The sequence below is a fragment of the Ischnura elegans genome, chromosome 12 (assembly GCF_921293095.1).
Source record: "Ischnura elegans chromosome 12, ioIscEleg1.1, whole genome shotgun sequence".
NCBI classification, from domain to species: domain Eukaryota; kingdom Metazoa; phylum Arthropoda; class Insecta; order Odonata; family Coenagrionidae; genus Ischnura; species Ischnura elegans.
Window position 1 is genome coordinate 30273184 of NC_060257.1, and position 24463 is coordinate 30297646.

Consider the following 24463-nt stretch of genomic DNA (forward strand, 5'->3'; position numbering starts at 1 on the left):
TTTTGAAACGGCTGCCCAGAATATTGAGAGCCTTGTAGCATTCAGCCAATAGTTTAGATCTGCACCAAGGTGAGTTCAGGGCTTTTAGAGCAGCCTGACTGTCAGTGCATATATGGATTGGTCTCTTGTAGAGACCTGTCTCCTCAATAGCGTGCACACAGGTTAGGATAGCAAAAATTTCTGCCTGAAACACTGTGGCATATCTTCCTAGGGGAACATATTCCTTCCAGTGGATCGTAAATCCAAAGGTCCTTAGTTCGATTCCCGGTCTAGGGGAATTTTATTCCCTAAGAAATTGTGAGTTTCACCAACGTTCACCTGGCTGAAAATATATCATCGCATTAAATTTGTTTGGAAGTACGATATATAGTCGTAGTATTCTATTCAAGAGCTAAAAAATATATTTAGCATGCTTAAAATCATTGTCTTGTCAATACTGTCAGGTTCTGAAAGCAAAATTACATTTTTTCTTGTCTATTGAGTCAATTCTTTACTAAGGGTGAAGTGGATTACCTTGTTTCCGAATAACTCTCAAGTTGTAAACGAAGTACCTACCTCCTGGATTTTGGTTTGAATCTACTGTCAGTTAATTTATTTTAAAGTATTTGTCCGTTTGAATTATATTTAATTTTAACCCCGTTATTATATTTAAATATTTTTCTCAATTTTATAATTTTTATGAGTACGAAATTGTTGCTCCATTGTAAACGATCTACCTCTAAAAAAGATCTTTCATTTGCTAGCCCCATGACCGGCAAATTTTCATCGATGGTATTTTTAATTTGAGAGTAATAATGAAGTGGAAAAGGGATTCGGGTTTGCCGCCGGGTAATTGCCTGTTTCCCGACGCTTTGAAGAACTAAATGCTCTTCATCATTAGAGGATATTCTGAATGCAGTCTCTTAAGTTGGTCTGATATGTATACACCCAGTGGAGTCTCCCAAATTGGTCTGGTATACTTGCACATAGCGGGGTGTATATACACCAGACGAATTAGAGAGACGGCATTCAGAAGATACCCTGAGGACGGAGAGCATTTAGTTCTTCGAAACGTCGGAAAACATGCAGCCTGGTGGAATTCCCGAGAATCCTTTCTGCACTTCATACGCCGGGTAAATATAAGATCTTACATCAATAATCAAGTGCTTCTTCGTAATAAGAAGGCACAAGGAACTTACTTAATTTCACTTCCTTTTCTTGTAGCGAACGTGATTTTTGGCGGAAGAACGAGGCAACTTTTGAGGTTAAGTGGAAGATTCAGTTGTAAGATGATGGTCGCCGATGCCGAGTTCTGAGTGGTACTGCCGCTGTCAGCGGTGTAACTCTTCCTCGGAGCAGAATACTCAGCTGATTTGGTAACCTGATATTTTAGGGGGTATTTAAGACATTATTAAACGTTTGTCTGTATGTCAAATGGCATAGGTATATGATAGGGTAAAGACTCCCCTCCGAGATTTTTTCTCGTACTCAAGGCATCCAATTTGGGATAAAAAAGAACTAACCTCCCCTATTTCCAGCCCTCTATAGGCCCACCTAAGGATGCTAACTCGAAAATTCAATTTTTCACCGTTTTTTAAATATCTCAGACTAGAAAGCATGTTTTTTTTATGAGGTTGCGCCATTTAAAGGCTTTTTTTTATGGTGCAGATGCCCAATTTTTTTCAAATATTTTTAGTGGGGTAAGGCGAAATACCGTCGAATTGAAAATTTCTAAAGCATGTTTCCATTAAATATTTTTGAAAGGGCCACAAAAAATTGTTAAATTTCGGTTAGTGCATTGTAAACGATATTTTGGTGGTGGAAAATAAGGAAAAAATTATAATATGCGATTTTTTCCTTTTTTTTGAATGTTTTTTTCTGTCCTGAACCTTCATAACAATATTTTCATACCATGTTACACACATTTCGTCCTTTTCATGAAAACCTTTACTCGTGTCGATTGTAATGCCCACCACAGGAACAGATATTGGTGGAAACTGGTGCCATAAATGGCTTCAGGGCCCTCGAAAACCTCCCAAATGAGCTATTTTTTTTAAGCAAAAGAGGCACGGAACCAAATTTTTTCCAGGCATCCAACCGCCTTCCACCGCTTGTTCGTTACTTTTCACCCTCTTTTACAGTTATGTCCTTTGAAAATACGAGGTCTGTTACAAACATACTGTTTGAAATCTGCCGACCCAGTAGGTTGCTGATAAATCCGCTTAGTGTCGACTTTTTAGTAAACATCAGCTGATCACAAGACAGTTTTGCTTTTTTCAGATATCATTATTTGTCGCTGAGAAACGCAGTTGTAGCTCATAAACAAAGTATAACTTGTTTTATGATATCAGTGGGTACTTTCCATTCATGCAACTCACACGTCGACTCGTGTCGACTCACGGAAATTGTTTATAACTCTCCAATTCCTGCGCGTAATCGTTTGTTGACTTGTCACAATAGTCGGCGACACACACAGAATGGAACACGAAAACCGCGATGCAAGTCGGCTTGTCGGCGTTTCGATGAATGGAAAACGCCCAATCTACGTATATTTTGAACAGGCCTCGTATTAGCTCTTCTTGTTATAATTTTTTCAATGCTGGAAATTTTTTAAAGATCTGTTCAATATATTATCTACGAATCCAAAATGAATAAGTTTGAAAAGAGTAATGCCTCATGGAAATAGAGGAAAGGTGACCGTTCTAAAGGGAGTGATGACTTCATTCCTATTCAAGGGAGCTGTATTATTGGGTGTGAGTTCATGTATTTTAAAGCATTATATTTCACTTTCAACCTGTACTTAAACCTTCATTATTTTCTACATTTTAAAATGTACTCTTTATTGAGGCCAATGACTTGTGGAACCAATTTAAACGGACTTAGTCAGTCAGTCAGTACAAAAAAATAATTTACATGCTAGTTACATGACTACCACATTTTAATTGATCGCATTTTTGAGTTGAGAATAATAATAAAGCGCTTCTTCACTGTAAAAATCCGCAAGTAAATTACTTATTCTCGTGCAAAAATTCCAGACAAAAAAATCATTTCCCTTGGCCGGGATTCGAACCCTCAATTGCCAGTCAGGCGTGTTAGTCAGTTCCACCAACAAGTCATTTTCTTAAAATGAACTTCGGGATGGGTTTTACCCAACTAGGTGTTGACGTCACAACTCCACATTGTGGAACATGTGGCGGATGTCGTCATAACCAAGTCACTGTCGGATATATTACTTTCCTTAGAGAACGCAAATCTAAAACGCCAAAGACATAAATATTGCTGCTAATAAGCACCGATTTAAACAATAATGATTTTCCAATACATACCTTTCATCTATATCACAATAAAAAGGAATATTTCGCTGAAAAATAATATTCCAGACAACGGGTGACTGGAAATTACGGAAGCTAAGTATGTCGAAATATGGCACCATAGTGGTTTTCCAGGATGTTATCACTTTCTCCAGGGAATAAAAATAATTTCTATCCGCCAGGTACGCCGAAGTGAGGAGACTCATAATCGAAATGGAAACCTTGCAAAGGATGCCAACCTTTCAAGTTTTCACCGACCCGGCCCCATCAATTAAGTGGGTCTAGTGAGTGTCTACATATTATAGAAAACGATAGAACATTCGGGTAGTACGAAAAAGGAATTGGTGGAGAAGAATTCCTGACAGCAATATTTTCCATATTATTCGTGCATGAGATTTCGATAAAAACGAGTAACGATATCCGCGGAAACCAAAAAATGAATATTCGTTATTAAAAAATTTATAACGGCAGCAGTGGTTAATATGCGTTTAAGTCGATAAGAAAAATATGTTACTGCCATGTTTTGCATCTGAAAAAAAATGATTCCGGAGAGATTCGAACCTATGACGTCAGATACTTGCCGTGGTGAAATCTCTGCTTTACCTACTTCCTGAGTCATACAAGGGAACTAACAAGTCTTCTAGTGTCACTAAATCAAACTGAATGTTATCAAGCAGTGGCATTATTTGCTGTGATATAAGGCGGATATTTTGTATGTTATGCTTACTATCTTTCATCGAAAAACTCAGCGTTAATTGTAGGAAGAAATACTTCAACAGATCGGATAATTTACGAAAGAAAGTAAATTGATGTTCTAAATGTGGATTTATCATTAAAATGAGCTTCACAATTTATATGGTGTTAAACATTGCACATATCCCGCATGCGTTTCCATTTTATGGTGTTGTAATAGTAATATTGCGGGAGGTGGAAATGTATTTCAAATTTCCCTCCTTCAGGTGCAACAGGAAATACTGAAACTCAGTTTCCAAGCTTCGGCGAAAGTGGCGCCGCTTCGTTCGTTGCAATACTTTTGAATCCGACTGTATATTCTGTGCGACAATGTGACACATATTCTGTCGTACATTGCCAATGCTTCTGCCCTACGAATCATTGCAACCAAAGCTAAAATAAATTTTAAGTTTATTTAAGTCAATATGAAAATGTTACGAAAGTCTATTTTATTTTGTGTGTTCGGCAGAATCAAATCAAATACTAAGAAAATGCCCTGGTGTAAGCAAGATGGATTTATTCAATGAAGATATTGTTAAGACTTGAGATGAGAGACATTACTGTTGGGCCAATGGCTGAATGTATTGATAAATTAAAAATCCCTGCTGCTCGATACCTACGCTTTATATTAATTACATTCACATATTTATTCACGGTAAGTATCAATCGAAATTCCGAGAATTGATATTTACACTGCGAAATTCGGAGATACATCCGGATGTATATGCAACTTTAGTTACAGAAAAGTTGTATTGCAATGCATACGCTTTAGGATACGACAAAATTCAAATTCGGGCATGGGCATTAAAATCGCGGGTACGAGATCGAAGAGGAAGAGAAACTGTGATTGGGTGACACCGTTAGAAGCAGCAGTTATGATAGAGGGGTACGATTATCGCCATCTGGAAAGATGAGGGTGAGAGGAAATTTTGCAATCCAATTTACAAATTCAAATTCTCATGAATTCAATATCAACGCTAGCATGGCTTTTAAATTTTTATAACGGTATGGTACGATTGGAGAATTTATCTAGGTTTTCATTAAAAATTAATTATCATTAGATGTAAATATATATTTTATATTGGATAAATATTTCAGTTAGTCTTGTCCCTCAGGATTATAGCACAGTCACCAAACAGGGTAGTTTAAGCAATTGGTTCTTGCTAATAATACTCATGGGTGCCATATTAAGATCATTTCGTATAGGGATTTTATTGAGTAGTGAGGTAGAAAACACGAAAGAGTTAGTGAGTCGTTAGTGTAGAAAGGAGGTAGGATGATTAGATAAAATTTCTGTCAACAACAGTTCATACACACATTTATTTTCTCCAATGTAATCAGTCATAATGAGGGTTGGGTTAATATACATGATATTTGCTACTAATACACTATTTTATACAAAATATGAACAATAATAGAACATATAATCATGCAATCATACCAATGCTTTGAAATGTCCATGATGGATGAGATTTTTTCTTAAAAGTTTTTGACATAGCATTGATTAATTGTTGTTGATATATTTTCCTTTTATCTATATTGATTTCACAGACATCTTACTTACTCTTTATGGTTTGAAGGCCAATTTAATCCCTTCTATGAAACTCTAAACATGATATGTTTTCCACTACATGCAAAGAGAGAATTTGGCCTGCTGGATTATCTCAGATACATAACATATCAATGATTTCAAGAGACATTTTGATGCAATATGTATGCACAATTATGCATGAATACTTTTTGAAATTTTCATTAATATTCTAACTACTTCGGAATTATATCTCAGTAAGTACCACACAAAAATAGTTTCATTTTTGAAATATATGCTGATTGAATTGACACCGGAGGACAAAAGCATTTGCTCAGTTCCTCATATAAAAGGTCTGAAATCCTGGTTTGGCATGCAGATTAGGTTCTTCAACCAATAAAAATCAACTCACATAACCCATCTAATAATTCCATTTACAGTTCGATACCGATAAGTATCTCATCGTAGATTAAAATAAAACAATATTAAGCATTGGAAAGCATATCATGGCTTTGAATTAAAATATATATATAATTCAGCAACTTCAGGTTTACATTTTTTTTCACAACGTGCTGCAATATTATTCCAGATTGCAAATAATCTACGGGCTATTTCATGTAAATGCATCGGGAAATAAGGACTTTAATGGCGAAGCGTAATAGTTTATCATTACTTCCAATTATTACATGCTTCCTGAATGACGGGATCTATCCTCCGAGTCTTTACTTTAAAGGTAAAAAATAAAACTGGAATATATCTGGACAGTGGTAGGAGAACATTAAAAAATAAATCAGTAGTTAGTTGTCAGCACTATGAAGTGTTTCAGCCTTCATTATGAATTCAAGTGGCTATAACAGACAAAAATTTAAGATTAGACTATCATTTTGGCCATGTAAAATTGATGATTCGTTTTTGCTGAACCATAGCATAGCAACGATGAAGGTACAAGAGTTAAAAGAGGAATGATCTTTCTTGGTCATACGAACTAAGGCCTTGGCTTTGATTTAATCAATGCTATTATCTTATATAAAAAGACGAGAAGTCGAAATTACAAATCCGTGCGAACATATATGAAATAAAATCTTTTTTATGTACAAGGAATGATGAGGTTATAGCAAATTAAATAAATAATTCAGAAAATTGTATGACTCTATCATCTTCAAGGCTTGTAAAAGTTAACATGAAATATTTTTGAATGGTATAGTATTAGCCATTGTAATCTGCTTGCAAATATGGTCACTTTTGAAAATACCTACTCGTAGTGTACTATTCTAATTCCATATCTCATTAAGAATTTCCCCGAAAAGTAACCATGAAAAAAGCCAACAAAAAGTGGGCATAATTGTAGTATATGCCATATAGAAGCCATGATATGAGTTTTCTTAAATTTTAGGTATGTCGAAACCCGGTGAATAATTTTACGCCTTAGTTGTATAAGAACTCATAAGATAAGTAAGCACAGACACAACCACACATTTTCTACACATAAAAATTTGGTGATGATTAACAAATTATATTAATGTGGAAATGCTCATACAGAAAGATGAATAAAAGTTTAAAAAATCATCACCCTTCATTTGTAGTATGGAAAATAAATTAACAATTCGTACAACATACAAAATCAGATGAATTGTACAATTTTAATGAGTTTTATGCCCATAAATATTTTCCCATACATTTTTCTGTGAGAAAGCTCATCTCTAGGTATTAAATTCTACTCAACTCAACATATTAAATTTTGGATATATTTTATATTCGTGTACTGAGGAAAAAATTGGGCCTCACTTTAATTTATGAAGTAAAAAAATAAGTATAATGCTACGATTTTTGCAGAAATGTTGAACACATGGGCAGGTGATGAAAGTTATTAAAAATATTATTTTTAAGCTATCATCATTCATTCATCGTATTTAAGGTATGAAATTAAGTAAATATGGAAAGAATACGGTAACCAAATTATTTAAATTATGAATACGCGTGATTGTCTTTTAAGAACCAAAATATTCTCAAAGGTTTGACACGATTTTCATTAATTTAAAAGTTTGATGATATTCTTATAGTTCCCTTTGAAAACTGCTACTGTCACACATCATCGTTTATGAGAAAAATAGGATTTAGAATCTTCTTTGGTAGAGTCCAATAAAGTTATATTCATAAGATAAATGCAATCTGGTACAAATTCTACCTGAGCCAAAAATAAATATAAAAATATGCCAATCTACACTTCCAGGAAAGCGTTCACCACTGATAATGACTCAATCATAGTCAGTCATGAGATCTCACGAATTTTTAACTGCTACCCCGTTTCAGTAGTGAAAATATATGTTTAGTATTTATATATTTTATATGTGTATGTGGAGTCACTGCAATTGACATTTTATGTCACAGACAAAGTTTCTCATTAGGATGGCTCACAATCTTCAAATTTGCTTGCTATTCCACATAAATTATGTCACATACTATTGGATAACTATAATGAATTTTAATTATGATAATATCATTTAATTTATACATGCATTCAAAAAATTATAATTTTATGCGTTTTTCTTCTTATAACACCAAGCAACATCAACAATGAAGTCCATTTTCTTCCAACCTTTTGCTAACTCTAACTTGAATATGAGCGCATGATAACAACGTGGTCAAGCTTTATATTACATTTCATGAAGATCATAATATGCAATAATGGCTATATACTGATATGGCGACCTAATTATAGTTGTTTTATATGATTTTCAAGATTTGTGTATATTGTACAATAAAAATCTTTGATGACGTCATTAAATACGGTAGGAGTGCAATGAATCACATAATTGGGAAATTATCATTGGGCAATAGAGCTTTTATACATATATTGTTCTTTTCAAATGGAAAATGAAGAATATGCCCCCATTATGGATAATATTAGCTGTTTTTGGGTCAAAGAAGATAAAAAATAGAATGGAACCATCATTTTTTGCACGATACTCCTGCCTTATGCATTAAGTCCAGCTAAAATATGAATATAAACGGTAATTGACGTGAGATGACTCTGAAAAAATGATAGTATTCATGAATTAACAAACAAATTAACAAAAAAGATGGCTGAATTCTGTACAAATTTCTAAATTTCCTGTGGCATAAATGCATGTTCCTAGCATTTAAAACTTCAGTGGAAATCAGACTACACTGAAAATAATCCATCCATTTCCCAAGTCAATATGAACCTCAAGAACAATGAACTGATGACAATATAACACTCTCACCTCTCTCCCATTGACACATTTGTTATCCATGCAATGAGGTAACAAAATCGTTAACTTTTAATCTTAAATATCATCAGTCCATCTCATCATCAGCACCTAATTTAAACCTCAAATACCAAAAGATATTATTTGCAATTCAACTTGTACATTTTCTAGAGCCATCATATTCATCACAACACATTGATAACAATTCAAAATTCTCCCTTTACTTATATTTCTAATAAGTACCCTCCATATACTCATGTAGATATCCCTTCGCGATATGAATGTATTGTTTACACATATCAGACAGTCATAGATGCCAACATTAGATTCAAGAATAGATTATATTCACTACCTCAATTTTCCAATTACCCTTAGAATTTGATGCGATGCTATGCTGCTTCTGCATGACATTATCTTGCATGAGATTTTTGCAGGTGGTAATTGAAATGACTAATTAGCCAATATTATGGATACATTGTTTTCACAGTCAAAGCCAGGAAAAATCCTTCATTCAATGAACCTGAATGCGGTTTTTATGATATATTAGAAATGAATGCGATGAATTTCAAAACAATTTCTTTCTCAATTATCGTTGCTTGAGAATAATTTGATTTCATTTATTTAAGCCATGGTCAATTAAAAAGGGTGCATTTATGTGTGTATAAGGGTGGTATATCTAAATTAATATGTTTTGTTGCAGAGGCATTTATACACGACAAAATAATAATGTAGAAGACTTTCTACAATTATCTTAAGTTTAACTCATAAATTTGGCTGTGTGAGTTACTAAAAATCTTACATTTACTTATAAAACCTGGTTTAAAGATAAAAATAAACGTTTTAGAATTCAGGTTTGATTAGTGAAAGCGAAAATATTTACATTTCAGTCATGACACATCATTGAAATGAATGATTATATCAACCATACGTCAATGGTCTTGTGATTAATGCCTTCTATTAAGGCTTGATTTATGACTGCTATTCAAAAATTCAAGGGAAAATTCTCTGTTTAACTATTTTTAGTCGTAGAATCCTTTTTCGTCAAATTTTATTTGGGTTTTGGAAAATGGAGGGAAAGTAGTCAATGCTTTCTTTTGAAATATACAGATAATATAGAGTGACATGACTTCTTGTGTTGCATTTAGTATTTTTTACCTACTTTCATTTTAATAAAATGTTTACTATGCAAGGATTTAGACACATGGCTTAAAATTTTCGGACCATTCAGCTCATCTAATACAGCAAACTTTTACTAGAATCATAAAATGTACAGTAATGTATTTGTAGCCTTGAAAGAGAAGAAATATCTACTACTATCACCTACCATCGCGAATTCTATGCAAATAATAATGGAATATCATTGTATTTATGAAATACCTGCGTGATATTGATTTAAAAATAGTCAATACTTATTCTGAAAATTTATTATCTCATGATTTTATATGCCTCCCTCGTATTTCAAATTCTGAATTGCCCTACTGCAGAAAATTATAACCTTTAGGATAAATGTCATGTGTACACTGGATTTTGGGTCTTACTTCTACACTAACCGACGTAAATCCTCCATTCATAGTTATCATTATCCAAGATATCCATGTGTATCGAAAGTCATAGTAGAAGACGTATACATTTCTTATGCTGAATAAAAATCATTAATATTTTCTGGCAAGATAGGTTTGACTATGAGATGATGAAGTAGCTAAAGTGATGACGAAAATCACAGAGTTTTCATGTGTACATTTTTATATGCACAAGCGTCATAACCAGAAATTCTTGCCGACCAATAGTATTTAATAGATAGATGACTAGAATTATAACCCATGACTAGATTACTCACTCTATTTTTACAAGGTTGCAGCACCTAACACTCGTCAGCTTTAGGACCATGAGCTGCTTGGCTTCATCAAAACACATGAAACTTGTTACAGGGACAGTTAATAACTCGAAACGTTCTGCAATAACTCTGACAACACCCAATCCATAAGTAACTCGACATTTGTCTTAACAGTAAACCTTCTGAAGGCATTTAGGCCTGTAAATATCAGAAGAAGACATGCAGGAGACAATGGTTGTCAATTGTCGGCAGGAATAAGAAGAAGCAATCAATGGAGTTTATGAGTTGCAAGCTTCCGTCTATTTAGGTAAAGGAAGCTAAGTAAATCAGTTCTGACACTTTCTTGACATACCTTTACTTTTACGAGGAAAGGACTTAAAGTGCGTAGAGGCAATATAACTCTTTGACTTCAAGTTTTACTAGTCCAATATAGGTCCTGTCCGTATTTTGGTGAATTGCCACGCATAAGGAGCAAAACATATAAGGTATGGAAATGGGTAATCACAACCGGCGAAGAAATCAATTCCTCGCAATTTTAGGTGTGATAAAGTTAAGTGAGGACGCTCATACATAAACAATGATCATTCTTTTCTCTTTGGCACAGGTAATCACTGCATATTTGTCTTGGCTCAAATTTGCTGACCTATATTTCGTCCGGACAGTTCAAATCGTGAGTCCCAGAACCGTTGCATGGATGCTGATTGGGTAATTAGGTATTTATTTACGATGAAAAGTGGGGTTCGTTTCGATTTTTTTCCTCCAACTCGCGAGGGAATTCTTTGGCACTACGGTACACTCGATAGTCAAATGTTCGGCGTTAGGTACACAGGCGATGACTAAGAGGTGATTGGTCGTTGTTCCACGAAGTTCTGACGGTTTTTCTCTAAACTTAAGTCAAGAGAGATAAAACTTTGGGACAAGGCCATTGGTGTGGTTCTTTCGCAGGGGAGATTTACATTAGCCTCGATCCCAGCGCCCCTTTGCGTTGTGCGCTAACCCCTTTCCGTCAGGCTCTCGTAGAAGCTATAGTCTTCCTCTACGCTGGCTGGGAGGAAAGCGTTGTCAGGAGCAACGGCCGGAGCGGGCGATGTGGATACCGCGGAGGTTCCATCCGAGAAAGAGGTATCTTCTGGCGTCTCCTTGGTCATGCTCCGGGTTCTTCTTTTGTTTGCCAGGGAATCTTCGTCCATATTTGCCGGCCTCCTCCTTCGCGGCCTGAGGTGTACTCCCGTGGCGATACCTGCGAATTGAACGAAAGAAAGATATTTTTATACTTTCAACAATTCAGTCACGAAGATTTTATCCTTCAATTTCGAAGGGAAAAAAGTTTCGCACGAAGTAAATGGCATGTAAAACACCGGTTAGGCCCATCCTAGAGTATGTCTCTATGGTGTGGAATCCTTACGAGGTGAGACATTTAAAGGCATTGGAAAGAGTTCAAATAAAAGCGGCTCGATATGTTTTGGGTGGGCATTGGAGGACAGAGATCGTATCAGAAATGTTAAAAATACTGGGTTGGGAATCTTTGGAAAGTAGGAGAAAAATGTTCTTGTTTGTTGAAAAATGTTTTTTGGATGTTCATGTTAACACATGGCCAGTTGCCAAATTGTAACTGATAATAATAATGGCAAACATAAAATAGACCTTTGAATGGTGATGAAGATTGAGGCAGATAAAACATCTATCCTGCATTCCAGTAGGCGTCTTCAGATCGCAGTGCTTGATGCCGTGTTTTTGCTGTCCTTGTATAGGCAGCCGGGTGATGTGTCTCGTCGCTAATTGGTCGCCTGAGAGTTCGTCTCTCTGCGGCGACCAAGAAGGTGGGGACAGGGGACAAAGAGTCTCGTCCATGTGTTGTGGAGTTGATAAAGGTAATTAAATTAAACAATTAAAGGTATGAGGATGTCTACACATTTAAATCTCCCTCAATCAGAGACAAGACCCTTCTTACGGCTGCGTACACAGGGTGGAGACAGATTGTCTCGCGAAATTTTAATCCCGGATATTTGATGCCAGTACAAACCAAAATTACCAATGGGTCGAAACCGCACTATTTATAAACTACAGGAACTTTGAGCCAAGCGCTCCGTTTGGCCGTGAGTTATCACTATTGTCGGATGCTCTGGACAAATCATGACTTCTAATCAATTGCCTGAATGAGATCGCGATGCATCCAAGACATCAGCGAACAGGGCAACTACGCGGTCATTGCGTGGTGGTGTGTCTTGTCGCTGATTGGATGCCTGACAGTTTGTCTCTCTGCGGCCACCAATAAGGTATCAGATCAGTAAGGTACTGACCGATAAGATAAGAACCAGTAAGTAATGTAGGGGACGAAGACTCTCTTCCACGTACTGTGGAGCTAATAGTTGTGAGGATGTTCACATATGTCAATGGCCTCTCAATCTGCGATAACACCCAATCACCCGGCTGCCGATATAAGCGTGACCAAAACATGGCATCAAGCTCTTCAACCTGAAGAAGGGCAAACTCGGCTGGAATGCAGCAGAAAGTGTTGTCTCTACCACAACGACGCGGTGAAACCCGGAAAATTCAGCATTCAAAATTATACTTATTTAACTGCCAGATATCATTACTATCGGTGAAACTTCTTGACCAAGCTCAAGTACAGAGTTTTGTATTCCGTTTCCAGTAATACCTCGTCCCCCGTCCTGTTCGGTTGATCGCAGCTGCCTCTCCGTCGCGGCCGCTACTTGGGCGTCCCAGTCCTTTTCGAGCACGACGCCATCTTTGAACTCCGACATGGCGACCGGGCGCAACTTCAGTTTGGGACCGTTCACGAACCCTCCCTCCTCTCTCCATGCGCTCTCCATCGCGGCCATTGCGTCCCAGGCTCTCTCAGCCGTGGTAATATCAAAGGTCTCGCCTATTCCGGCCTTAAAGTAGAAAAGAAATGAATGAATCACATTTATATCGTAAATTTTCACGTATAAAATCGTTGCAGGCTTGTCTTGGAGGAAATGCGATATTCTCATGGTAAAAACTTCAAATGGTATAGATATATCCTTGAAAATGACATAGCACGTTGTAACCATGGTCGGTCGAGCCGCGGTAGAGGAGTGGTAATTAAAATTTGTAGTTTTTATGGAGGTAATTATTCATGTTTAATTTAATATTTTTTAACTATTTCAACGTAAGAGAAAACATTGAGAAGAAAAATTTTAGTTATATAAGAAAAATACTTTTTCTTCAAATTATCCATCCATTACTGCTCTTATTACTACATATTATTCCTTATTATTTCAGCATTTCGACATTTACTGTCAAATTCTTGCAGATTCTCAATGTGTATATTAATTATATTCCAAAAGATAGGCTCACAGAAAAATAAATTTATTATTATTTCGTAGATAATTTCTATTGTGACAGTCTCATCAACCGAGAAAATGAATATTCATTAGATTGGATCCTGCAAAATTTTATAATTACCATTCAAGTTATTCTACATGTTGAGGTAGGTTCACATGGAGAATTTTGAAAATCATCCTAACAGATCTGCATCTCCAAATCGAAATTCAACTCCCAACTTTTTAATTACAAGTAAGACCTGTGTACTTTCATTCTACCCATAAATCCCGTTCGCTTCCTCTCTCTTACCCATATACTATAGTGAAAAGTATTTATTCACATTCAGTCAATATGCATTCAAGAAATTTGTGTTATCAGGAAAAATTAATACACAAAGTGACTTATGCTCCTGAGCCTTTCGAAGCATAGATAAAATATTGAGGCCATGCAGCAAAAGATCAATTTACGTAAAGATCGTTCTTAATGGTATTGAATGGCAAGAGAAACAAAATCAGGGCAGTGCTTAATATCGGAAAACCTCTTCCTGAATTCCCACCGGGTTAGATACTTCATTTCTGCCAACGTTTTGAGCCCCGAATCGTGGCTCATCATCAGGGGTGCTGAATGATTCTTCTGATTCTGCTGATCATTCAGCAGCCCTGAGGATGGTCCTAGTTCACCCGCATATTTCGCCGGTATAGCATCAGATCCTTTTTGCAGTGCTTTATGATAACACAAATCTCTTGTTGCAGCCAGGTAATGCAGCTACTGATAAATCACATGAAATCGACTTATCGAGGCGAGGAAAAGTCATAAGGGTGCTATAATTCCTTATTGTCCTCCTTCCCGTTGGAATTAATTAAATATTAATTATATTTCAAAAGTTATTAATAAAATTATGGAAGACCCTTACCATTGACCTAAAAAAATATTTTAAATACGCAGTCATTCGAAACAAAACTATTCATACCTTCTGCATAAAAGCATAATTCAGTATATAAAAAATTAACTTGTGCTATTCAATATTGGTCTTTCATCTCAGTTTATACCAAAAAGAATCTGCGAAGTATTCTTTCCTGTTTGGCTATTGGTTCAATATTAACCCTCGAGCGGGCGCGCATGATATTTTTACACGACCGGGCGCGTGGCGTACTGTGTCCACGACACATGCATTTTTTTGATAACACTTATAATACTTGATTTTTGTTAAAAATTATCTTTATTTGTAGTAATTAGTTCAAGCTTGTACATTTACAGGTGATACAGTCATAAAGGTACGCAGGTGGTACAGTTGGTACACGGCCGGTCGCGCGGCGTATTTTGTACGCCACGGGTGTCTGTTGCAATTGCCGATCTAAAATGAATTAGGCACAATGCTCCGAGATTTGAAAACTCGCACTATAGACAGTCAAAGTACGCTGTAAGAATACACGAGGCCATTCTGGACCAGAATGTACGTTCAATGTTAAAATCCTTGGTTTTCGAAGATTGATGTACTTTATAGGCCAGGGCGCCCAATTGAGGGTTAACTAAAATTTCTTTAATTGTAAATATTTGATTTATAAATGTGTTAAAATTATATTTCTTCAGTTATCCAGTTTAGTTTTTATTTTTGGTAATATTCACACTAAAAGGATTGTAATTTTATTCGTTATTGTATTGTTCGCTTAGTTTCATTGTACAAGAAATATTTTTGATTGCATGTTTATATTTCATTTTCAATGCTTTGATTTTTTCACAACTGCTTAAATCTGTTGTTCGTGCAATAGAATGTTACTTAGCTTAAGCTCACCGCCATGGTAAAATTAATGCTATCAGGGGTATTGTACCCAGAGCTAATAAATATTATTATTACCTCTTGTTCTCCACCATTCGTTGCAACGACAATGCTCTTGGCGTCTAAAGGGTTTCCTCCATTCGGCGTTGGCGGCGCCACCTTCCCGTTGGCTCCCTGCTCGCCCCTCATGTCGCATATGACGGCCGTCAGGGCGATGATGTAGTTCTTGGCCAGGGTCAGGGTCTCTATCTTGGAGAGTCGGCAGCCGTCACGTTTAACGTGTGGTATGACTTCCCTCAGAGACTGTCCGTTGTAAGACAAAAAGGCAAGATTCTTAGTGACCCATTTCTGCCCACCGTAGCCACATGGCCACGTCCTAACATTCTGAGCGTATTAGTGGCTCTTAAAAAAATACCGTACTCTTTTTTGCTGTAGAATTGTCGCAAATATGCTGTTGAAGCTTGGAATAACTTAATTCACTTATTAGTTCATTTCGGTCGGTCGAAATAATCCAGCATCCATATAGCTACAGTAGGTGGTAACGAGGTCAGAATCTAGTGCTGTTCAATTTCTAAGTGAGAGCTTGATGGAAAGGATAATTCTTCAGGGCAAGCATCTTTTGGGATAATTGAAAGATTAAATAATCTATACAATGCAGTTTCCTGTTTATTCCTTGCATGCATGTGAGAATCCATATTGAATTTCCGTTTCGCACCCATCTCTTAACAACAGTTGGCTTATTTATTACGGAATCAGAAATAAAATAATAGGTGAAAAGGAAAAAAAATACTGAAAGCTTCAACAACATATTTGTAATAATTCGACGGGAAAAAGGATTGCGGGTTTTTCTTCCTAATAATGCACAAGAGGTCAAGAAAGAAGAAAAAAATGATTCATTTTTTCCCTAGGGAAGATTATGAAAAATAATAACGAGAGTGGCTAATTTATTCGCTAAGTTGAGTTATAAAACGATAAAACTCATTCACAACAGAAGGAATGGTGAGACTATAAATAATACGGGTACTAGAAGTTGTGTTGAAAGGCACCGCCTGATATTTTCGGGATTGAGCAAGATATTTTAGCATAAGTAACTGGAATGTAAGAACTTCAGAGAGGCATAATAGGCTGGACAAGATAATTTAATAGAGCATATTCTAGTCTGTCCGAACCCTGAAGGCGATTAAGGGGTTAAAAAATTGTATTTTGCTATTTTTTTAAGTTCCACACTAATTACTAAGTGTTACTAGGGATGTACAAGTAGTGCTTTTTGATCTAGAGTTGAGTTGAAAAACAAACAAACCGAAACAAATACGCCTGCCGCAAGCGCGCGATACGCAAATGGAGCTCTCTGATTGGCTGCTACTGCGACTCAAAAGAATAGCCGTTCGGCTATTCTTCGCAGTTGCAGTCGCAGCGTCGACTGCCTCTCTCTGATTGGTCGACAGGCCAGTCGTAGTCACAGTCACAGCCGCAGCGCCGGCCGCAGTCGCGAGTGTGATACGGCCTTAACGGGTTTGGACAGATTTTAGGGATGGAAAAGATATTTGAGAACCTAAGCAGTATTTGAGTCTTATCTCACCTGAAATGCGTCGTTGAGTCCGTGCATGCGCATTCTTTCTCTCTCGTTGCTCTCCAGGCGGCGCTGGTTCCTCTCGCGCGCATTCAACGCCCCCGACCGCTTCCGTCGAGAACCGCTGCTCCCCACGTTGCTCTGCTTCTGCTGCGCGCACGACCTCTGCCGGCCCTTGCCTCCGCTACTGCCGCTCTCCGCCGCTGACCTCTCCCCTTCCTCTCCATCAACGCCCTCCTTGTCACCATCCTCCTCGCCGAAATCCAACGACGCCCTGCAACTATCAACGCAGAAACAAATTGTCAACAAGGTCCCTAGTCACTAGAGTTCATTTGAAATGTATTTGTGACTAAGAGGAAGGCCCAAGTTTTATGATGGGTGAGGGCAGTTACTAAGAGTTCATGTCTGTTTATTTTTCGAAAATTTCGTCTCAGTTTTTTTAGATACAGTGAAATGTCTTTATAACGAACGCCAATGTATCTAAATATTCAGTATAACGAGATTATTTTCCGTCCCATATAAGGTAATATCCCGGAACGAAATTTCAGTTTAACGAAAGTATTTTGGCGGTCCGTACGATTTCGTTACAAAGACATTTCACTGTAATTAATAATTTTCAATAGGTGCGCCTTTAGTTACTCGGCAAGAGAGAAACTCGGCGTCGATATTAGCCTACTTCTATAAGGAAAGGCGTCAAGGTACCACAGCTTAACGGGGATAGGGTTGGTGTGGTGGCTAGAGTGTTGGCTTCTCACTCGGCGGGCCCGGGTTCAAATCCCGGCGGTGGCAGAGAATTTTCAGAGACCTCCCGATGCCTGCTTGAATGTTGTGTGGAGGACATTTCAAGCGCAACACTCCGTCCGTCGGATGGAACGCTAAGCCGTGGTCCCCTTGGCGCCTTTCGTTAAGAGCAGGCTAACGCCGACGCCGGGTTTCTCTCCACCCTTCCTTACCTACCCTTCCCTTATGGGGCAAATGACCTCAGCTGTCGGTCGCCTCCTCCATATACCATACCATACCACAGCTTAACGTCCCATCCGACGGACGGATTGCTGCACTAGAAGTGCCCTCCTAAAGGCACTCAAGCGGCGATCGGGCGATCCGTCTCTGAAAATTCTCTGCCACCCTAGCCCTGCTATCTTCCTATGAATTACTGAAAACGCCCCAATCTTTTATCATAACCCGTAATAATTATTTAGGATAATTTTGACGACGGAACTTCTCTCTTGTCGACCGACCAAGGGTGCACACATGGAAATTTATTAATAACGTAAAAAAGCTGTTTGAGACGACAATTCTAAAAAAATAGGAGACAAAAACTTTAAGTCATTCTGTTTTCATTTAAAATATGATCAAAACGGCACCATTTATATACTTATTTACGTAGAGGTTTACCTCCGAGCGCAAGAAAAAAAGAAAATTTCTTGCCGTTAATTTGAGAAAAACGGTCATTAGAACATATTAAAAAGATTTTATCCATACAACAGCATGCCATTCCACTAAGTATGGCCTGATGAAGAGGAGTTCGATGGCAATAATAGATAAATGAAAAAGGGCAAATGGGCAGAAAGTAAGTAAATGGAGGGAAACAATAGGTTAAAAATATGATGCATAAATGTCAGATGTAGGGATGGAAAAAGTAATACACGAGGGATAACACGGCAGTAAGGTGACTTGCAAGGATGAAATAGAGATTTATTAAGGAAGGAAAAGAAAAGAGAAAGATGAAGTATATTTCAGGGCGAGAAAAAATATTTCCAAACAATCAACATATGTGTAAGAGCGAAACAGTCAGTCATAGGAGCAAGGGGGTGGGAAGATAAGTTAGGGATAGATAAAAAGGATTATTTCAGATTGGAGTAAGTGCGCATCCACATCGGAGTACTACGTTGAAAGCTGCAGAGATATCAAGAGTGAAACCATTCGAAATGTGGTGTTTCAGTTGAATGATGAAGATAAAACGGATCGACCGAGTAAGTAACGAGGAAGTGCTAAGAAGATTGGGAGAAAATAGAAGTCTCTGAAAAAAATCTTAAGGATAAGACGGAACAACTTCGTTTGCAACATTATGAGCCATGATGGTCTGATTAAAAAAATCGTAGAAGGACAAGTGAAAGCGAAGAGGAGCAAGGGAAGACCCCAAATGAGTTACATAGGACACTTCCATGTAACTCATTCGGGTTATGCTGTGGTACCTAAGAATAGGTTATAAAGGTCAATTCCTTGAGAATGACCTAAAAGTGTTGAAGGCATGGTCGGTGGTGGAGTTGTGTGTTAAAATGTGGAAATTACTACTGGAGTTTTATATTTTATCATGGTCACATCGCATTTCCACCACGTTAAGCCTGAAACGATTTCATATTGATTCTACTCCACAACTGTACATAACAATTCAAGGAGGGAAAAGATAATAAATGCTTTGTTATGAAAAGGCCAGTGGATAGGAGAGAGGAATCTGCGTCAAACCAATCTTAGGATTGTTCACTGTTGATGATGATAAGATGGTTAAAGACTTGACTTGACTTTTTATTTATTTTACCAGGCCCAGATGAGGCAACAATCCTGCCCCCTCTTTCCCTGGGCCTGGGCTCTTTTACATAGGTGGTTTTGAAAAAAGCATGACAGTGGACACGTATGTCAGTCCAATATATAAGAATTTATGTCCATCGTGATGTTTATGAAAAGCCAAGTCCGGAGGCCGCGATAATGGAGGATAAATATTTAAGAATCTTAGCAGATGTATATGGGGATAATCAAGGGAGAGCGTAGGGATAAGGGGTATCTTGGGGAATGAGTGGAATAAGACGGCTTTGAGGAAGTGATGTGTTGTGGAAGAGGCGACAATTCTTCTCCTAATTTTCTTCCACCCCTTTCTTCTCCTTATATACGCTCTATCCCTTCGGCCAACATGATTGGCTATACGAAGCGGTATTTAATTCCCCGGCGGCGGCAGCGGTTCGCCTCCGACCGAACAACACAAGTCCGAAGGATTACTCCCTCCATCGCTTGATTACCTGCTCCTCGTCTCCTCCCAATCCGGATCCGTCTCCATGGCAACGTCGCTGTCCGCCGACCTCATAGCCGCGAGGGTTGGGGGATGTCCTCGCACTGGCGGAGGAAAGAAAAAAAAAGACGGAGATGAAGCGGAAGAAAGATATACGTGGTCACGTGAGTCACCGGATCTCTGGTTAAGATCGGGAATCACAATGGAAAAAAGAGCGAATGCTACGAGATTGCATTGAAACGTACGGAGATTACAGGTTGTAGCGAGTGGTAAGGGTCTAGGTCTCCAGCGAACCCCCCAAATGACTGTCATTTAGATAAATAGTTGGAAAAATATTTATTATTGGGAAGAAATCCATATGAGCAAAAATAATAACAATACAGGTTGCAGACATATTATTAATTACAAAATATAGACAAAATCTTCATGCCGAAAGTGATCCTCTAAATCTTCATGTTGAATCGCATTGATCTCACGCAGATAATTCAAATTTAGTGGTTGATGTAATTGATTAAATATCCTTTTTGCACTGACTGGAAATTCCAGTTGATTAACAAAGACTAATAATTTAATTCAAAGAATAATTTCTAATAAAGAAATCACGAATCATAAGTAATGTGATACCTTCATCACAAGAGACAAATGGAGGTTCGTATCTCGCGGCGTTATCCAGAAAAAATTCAGTTTCAACGTTAACTCATTTGTTTATGAAGATCAGACTAGTTGTATTGGATCAGGATGTTGATCGCCGAAAAAGTGATGATTTGAAAAGAAAATTTCAAATTTGACGAGAAAGATTAGAAAATTATCAAATTAGATTAACAAATTTTCAGCATATCTTGTTTACAATGATCACCAAGGTGATGAATCACAGTTGAAACTAGATAAAACACTTGAATCGGAAAATAAGACTATCTCCTGTCCACTTTGTGAGATTCATATCATGTACGCGGCGTTATCCTCAAGAAAATGCTTTCTCAATATAAACTCAATTGTTTGTGAAGATCAGGCTAGTTATATTAGATCAGTCTATTGATCGTGGAAGCATGATGACTTGAAACGAAATTTTCATCTTTGATGGGAAATATAAGAAAGTAATCAAATTACGAATACAACAGTGTCAGAATATCTTGTTTACAACCCTCGCCAAGGTGATGAATCACAGTTGAAACTAGATTAAACGCTTGGATCGGAAACTAAGGCTATCTCCTCTCTAGGGCACGCGCTAATTAATGGATAGGGCTACAACATGGGAGGGAACCCTTCGTGATTAGCAAGGACACGTGGACACATGAGCGAGTGGACGAGCATGCATTTGTATCCATCCTGAGAACATAACTCAGGACCAAAGATGCATTTGCAGAGAAGACCGTCATAGTAGGCGTCGTCATTATCGGTAACAATGATTCACAAGGCAACGTCGAAGCTGTAAATAAGTATCTTGCCCTTCAATACGACCGATGTAAAAATGAAATATTACATGGCTTATCCAATGCAGTCTTGTAAATTGGGCATGTAGGGCAGTGCAATCATTACGAGGATTCATAACTCCCGATCAACCAGTCTTTTTTTGGGAACGAATTTCTCATATTTAAAACTTACGCTATTCTCTTGAAATTCTCGCGGTATAAGGAGCACAGTCTCTTAAAAAATTGCCAGTATTTAAAACTAGAGAGTTCAACTAAGTAATTTCTCGTCTGCAATTTTTTTATTTTATAAAATAAACTCATCTTACTACCAAACTAATCCAAAAATATAATTAAGTTGAAAATCATGCGTGGTATTAAAATATTTAGTTTACAATTTTATCCTTTGCGTCTCCTATGCAGGAAATACATACGGTAGGCTTACAGTAGAAGTCTGTATTTTCATTATATGCGTTTAAGCATTGTAAGCACTAGTTAAGCCCTAAAATTCCAGTGAAGTCAGTATCTATAAGTATGTGTAGCAGTGGCGCAACTATGGGGAGGGGGGTGTGTGGGGGGATAGATACCCCCAAAGCCTCAGAGAAATAAACATTATTTAAAACTATGGCCTAGTTTTTGGCGTATGCTTTAAGTTAAATTTTAAGTGCTGAAATAATGTAAAATGTATTTCCAGGCGTCATTTTTTCAAATAAATTCCCAAATTACCGAGGGGGGTCGTCGCCCCCCAAACTACCCCAAAGCGAATTCCACGACTTCGAGAGACTTTCTCTTTTCTGTTGCTTTGTTTAGGCCATTCCCGTCAGGCAGGGAGAAGGCGACAACAAGAGCTAAAAACAAAAATAAATATAAAAAGATATTGAATATACTGCTGACCATTAACGTGTATGATCTACGTATATACATTACTAACATTCTACGGAAGACAACAGTACCAATCAATTTTCAATTGACTCACTGGTTTCGAAGTTAGCAGAGGTTTGCGTTGTTTACAACAACTCCGTTAATTTTTGTAGTATAAACAATTTGTTTTCGGCAAACTGCTAGTAATAGATGTGGCTTCTTTATATCAAAATTGCAAGTTATAGAAACGAAAACTACGGGAATGCCAAGCGCTCAAAGTTGGGCACCTTGATTTCACGCGCAAAAAACGGGTACTTTTACGAGAAAAAATTAAGTACAGGAAATACTATTGAGCCGAAGAATTTTTAAAGTACATAATAAAACGTAGAACTAAATTTTCTTTCGTATGCTTTCTACTGAATTGAAATCGATTGCTTCATTTAGACGCTAGAGCTCCTCAAACTCGAGTATCTTGCTTTTTTTTACAGACAGCAAGCATTATGGGAATTATGTTTCCACATAAGCTCATAGTTTTCATTCAGTTGACCCATCACTATTATGTTTAGGAGAAAGTATACATTGCTCTTTATTTTATCCATCTATGGTGCATTGATGCATTGCTAGTAGTTACGTTACTAATGTGTAGTAAAAGAGGAGCTAATTATTGGAAAGATAACGATGGTTCAGTAGATACACCTACATATATAAAAATATTGCGAAATGAATTAGTGAAATAGCTTCTTGAGATATTGCATCATAAAATGAGAATTTAAATTTAAAATGTCTTCACATAGAATTAAAGTCCAATGCGCGACAGCTTTAAGTGGTAAATTAAATTTTTATTCTTCATAAAAAATAGTGCATTTTAGTTTTCGTTTTGTATGGTATTTTAAAGATTTACGTCAGCATAATACATTTTGCTCCAAAAGTAACACTAAACCCTCAATCAAATAGCTATGAAAACTGTTAGGTACAGAAATTTTAACGACACTGTGGCACTAAATTCAAACTAACTAGAAGCCTACCTTACGTTGTTTCCTTCCGAGTGCGAACGCCTAAAGGTGATTTGGCCGTGGCCAAAATAGTTTGGATTCCTGGGAAAGTTCAAGTCGGAGTAGACACAAGGGTTAAATAATGTATCACGGCGTTCTTGGTGAGGTGAAATTTAGTTTGGGGGTGTCACCGAATATAATGGCTTAACTGTGACAAAACAGTTCTCAATTTATCCGCAAGACGAGTTTGACTGCCTAATGCGACTACCTATGATTTTTCTGCATACCGAAACACATGAATAACTAATCTCTACATGTGACATTAAAAATTCATAAAAAGTAACCAGAATAACGTTCAGTGCGATTTAAACGCATTTTAATTTCAAACATCGATGCGGCAAGATATCATTGGATGGAAGTATGAATAAATGAAATTGATGAAGTTTTTTCTATGAAACGAACGGCTTACGAGAAATGCATGAAAAGGTTTTGGTTTGGGAAGCATACTTTACTCGTGTAATTGGAAGGATGGGGAAGAAAAATAACGAAAGTGAGTCAACCTTCCAAATAGTTTTCCTTTGGGCATATGAGGAATGCTAAGATGCACGTATTCACCGAATTTATTTGGTCTAACCGAAATACTTACCATGATATGCTCATTTGCTTATTTGCTGGACAAATCGAATCGATTTTTCGATTACACTGACCCCTCTATTGAAATCTCCCGGACCGCATTGGTTTTTCTTCCTGGCAAGGCTATTCTTCGTATAATGTAGGCACAATTATCCCTTATAATGACTTTTCAATAGGGTAGTTTCCTTCATCAAAGAAAACAAAAGGCATTGATTGCGATTCGTTACCCACCATTAGTGTATTCAAAATACACAAATTATTTGGTTTTTGAAATACCGGTTTAGACGAATGGCAAGG

The 24463-nt window shown here is 37.3% G+C and overlaps 1 protein-coding gene and 1 long non-coding RNA gene across 2 annotated transcripts in view; both read right to left on the bottom strand.

Annotated features, from left to right (window-relative positions):
- Positions 1-5323: 5323 nt before the first annotated feature.
- On the bottom strand, positions 5324-16000 carry LOC124169409. The gene is made up of 3 exons (XM_046548005.1): positions 15779-16000; positions 13274-13511; positions 5324-11854 (listed from the first exon to the last, which is right to left on the bottom strand). Exons 1-3 carry the CDS (start codon positions 15887-15889, stop codon positions 11607-11609), a joined length of 597 nt encoding a protein of 198 aa, XP_046403961.1. The 5' UTR covers positions 15890-16000; the 3' UTR covers positions 5324-11606.
- A 1285-nt stretch (positions 16001-17285) lies between these two features.
- The window catches only part of LOC124169410, a 196530-nt gene continuing 189352 nt past the window's right edge, over positions 17286-24463 (bottom strand). Inside the window, exons 3-4 of the long non-coding RNA XR_006867123.1 lie at positions 20285-20378; positions 17286-17550 (exon numbers count right to left, since the gene is read on the bottom strand). This is a non-coding gene — a long non-coding RNA (uncharacterized LOC124169410). The remainder of the gene's footprint in view (positions 17551-20284; positions 20379-24463) is intronic.

What these genes read in the sequence shown, in the direction of transcription:
- LOC124169409 (XM_046548005.1), bottom strand. Translation starts at nt 15,889, where the DNA reads ATGAGGGGCGAGCAGGGAGCCAACGGGAAGGTGGCGCCGCCAACGCCG. An exon ending in CGAATGGTGGAGAACAAGAG is followed by an intron (nt 13,512 to 15,778) that starts GTAATAATAATA and finishes TTCTACTTTAAG; the next exon opens with GCCGGAATAGGCGAGACCTT. An exon ending in CGAACAGGACGGGGGACGAG is followed by an intron (nt 11,855 to 13,273) that starts GTATTACTGGAA and finishes TTCAATTCGCAG; the next exon opens with GTATCGCCACGGGAGTACAC.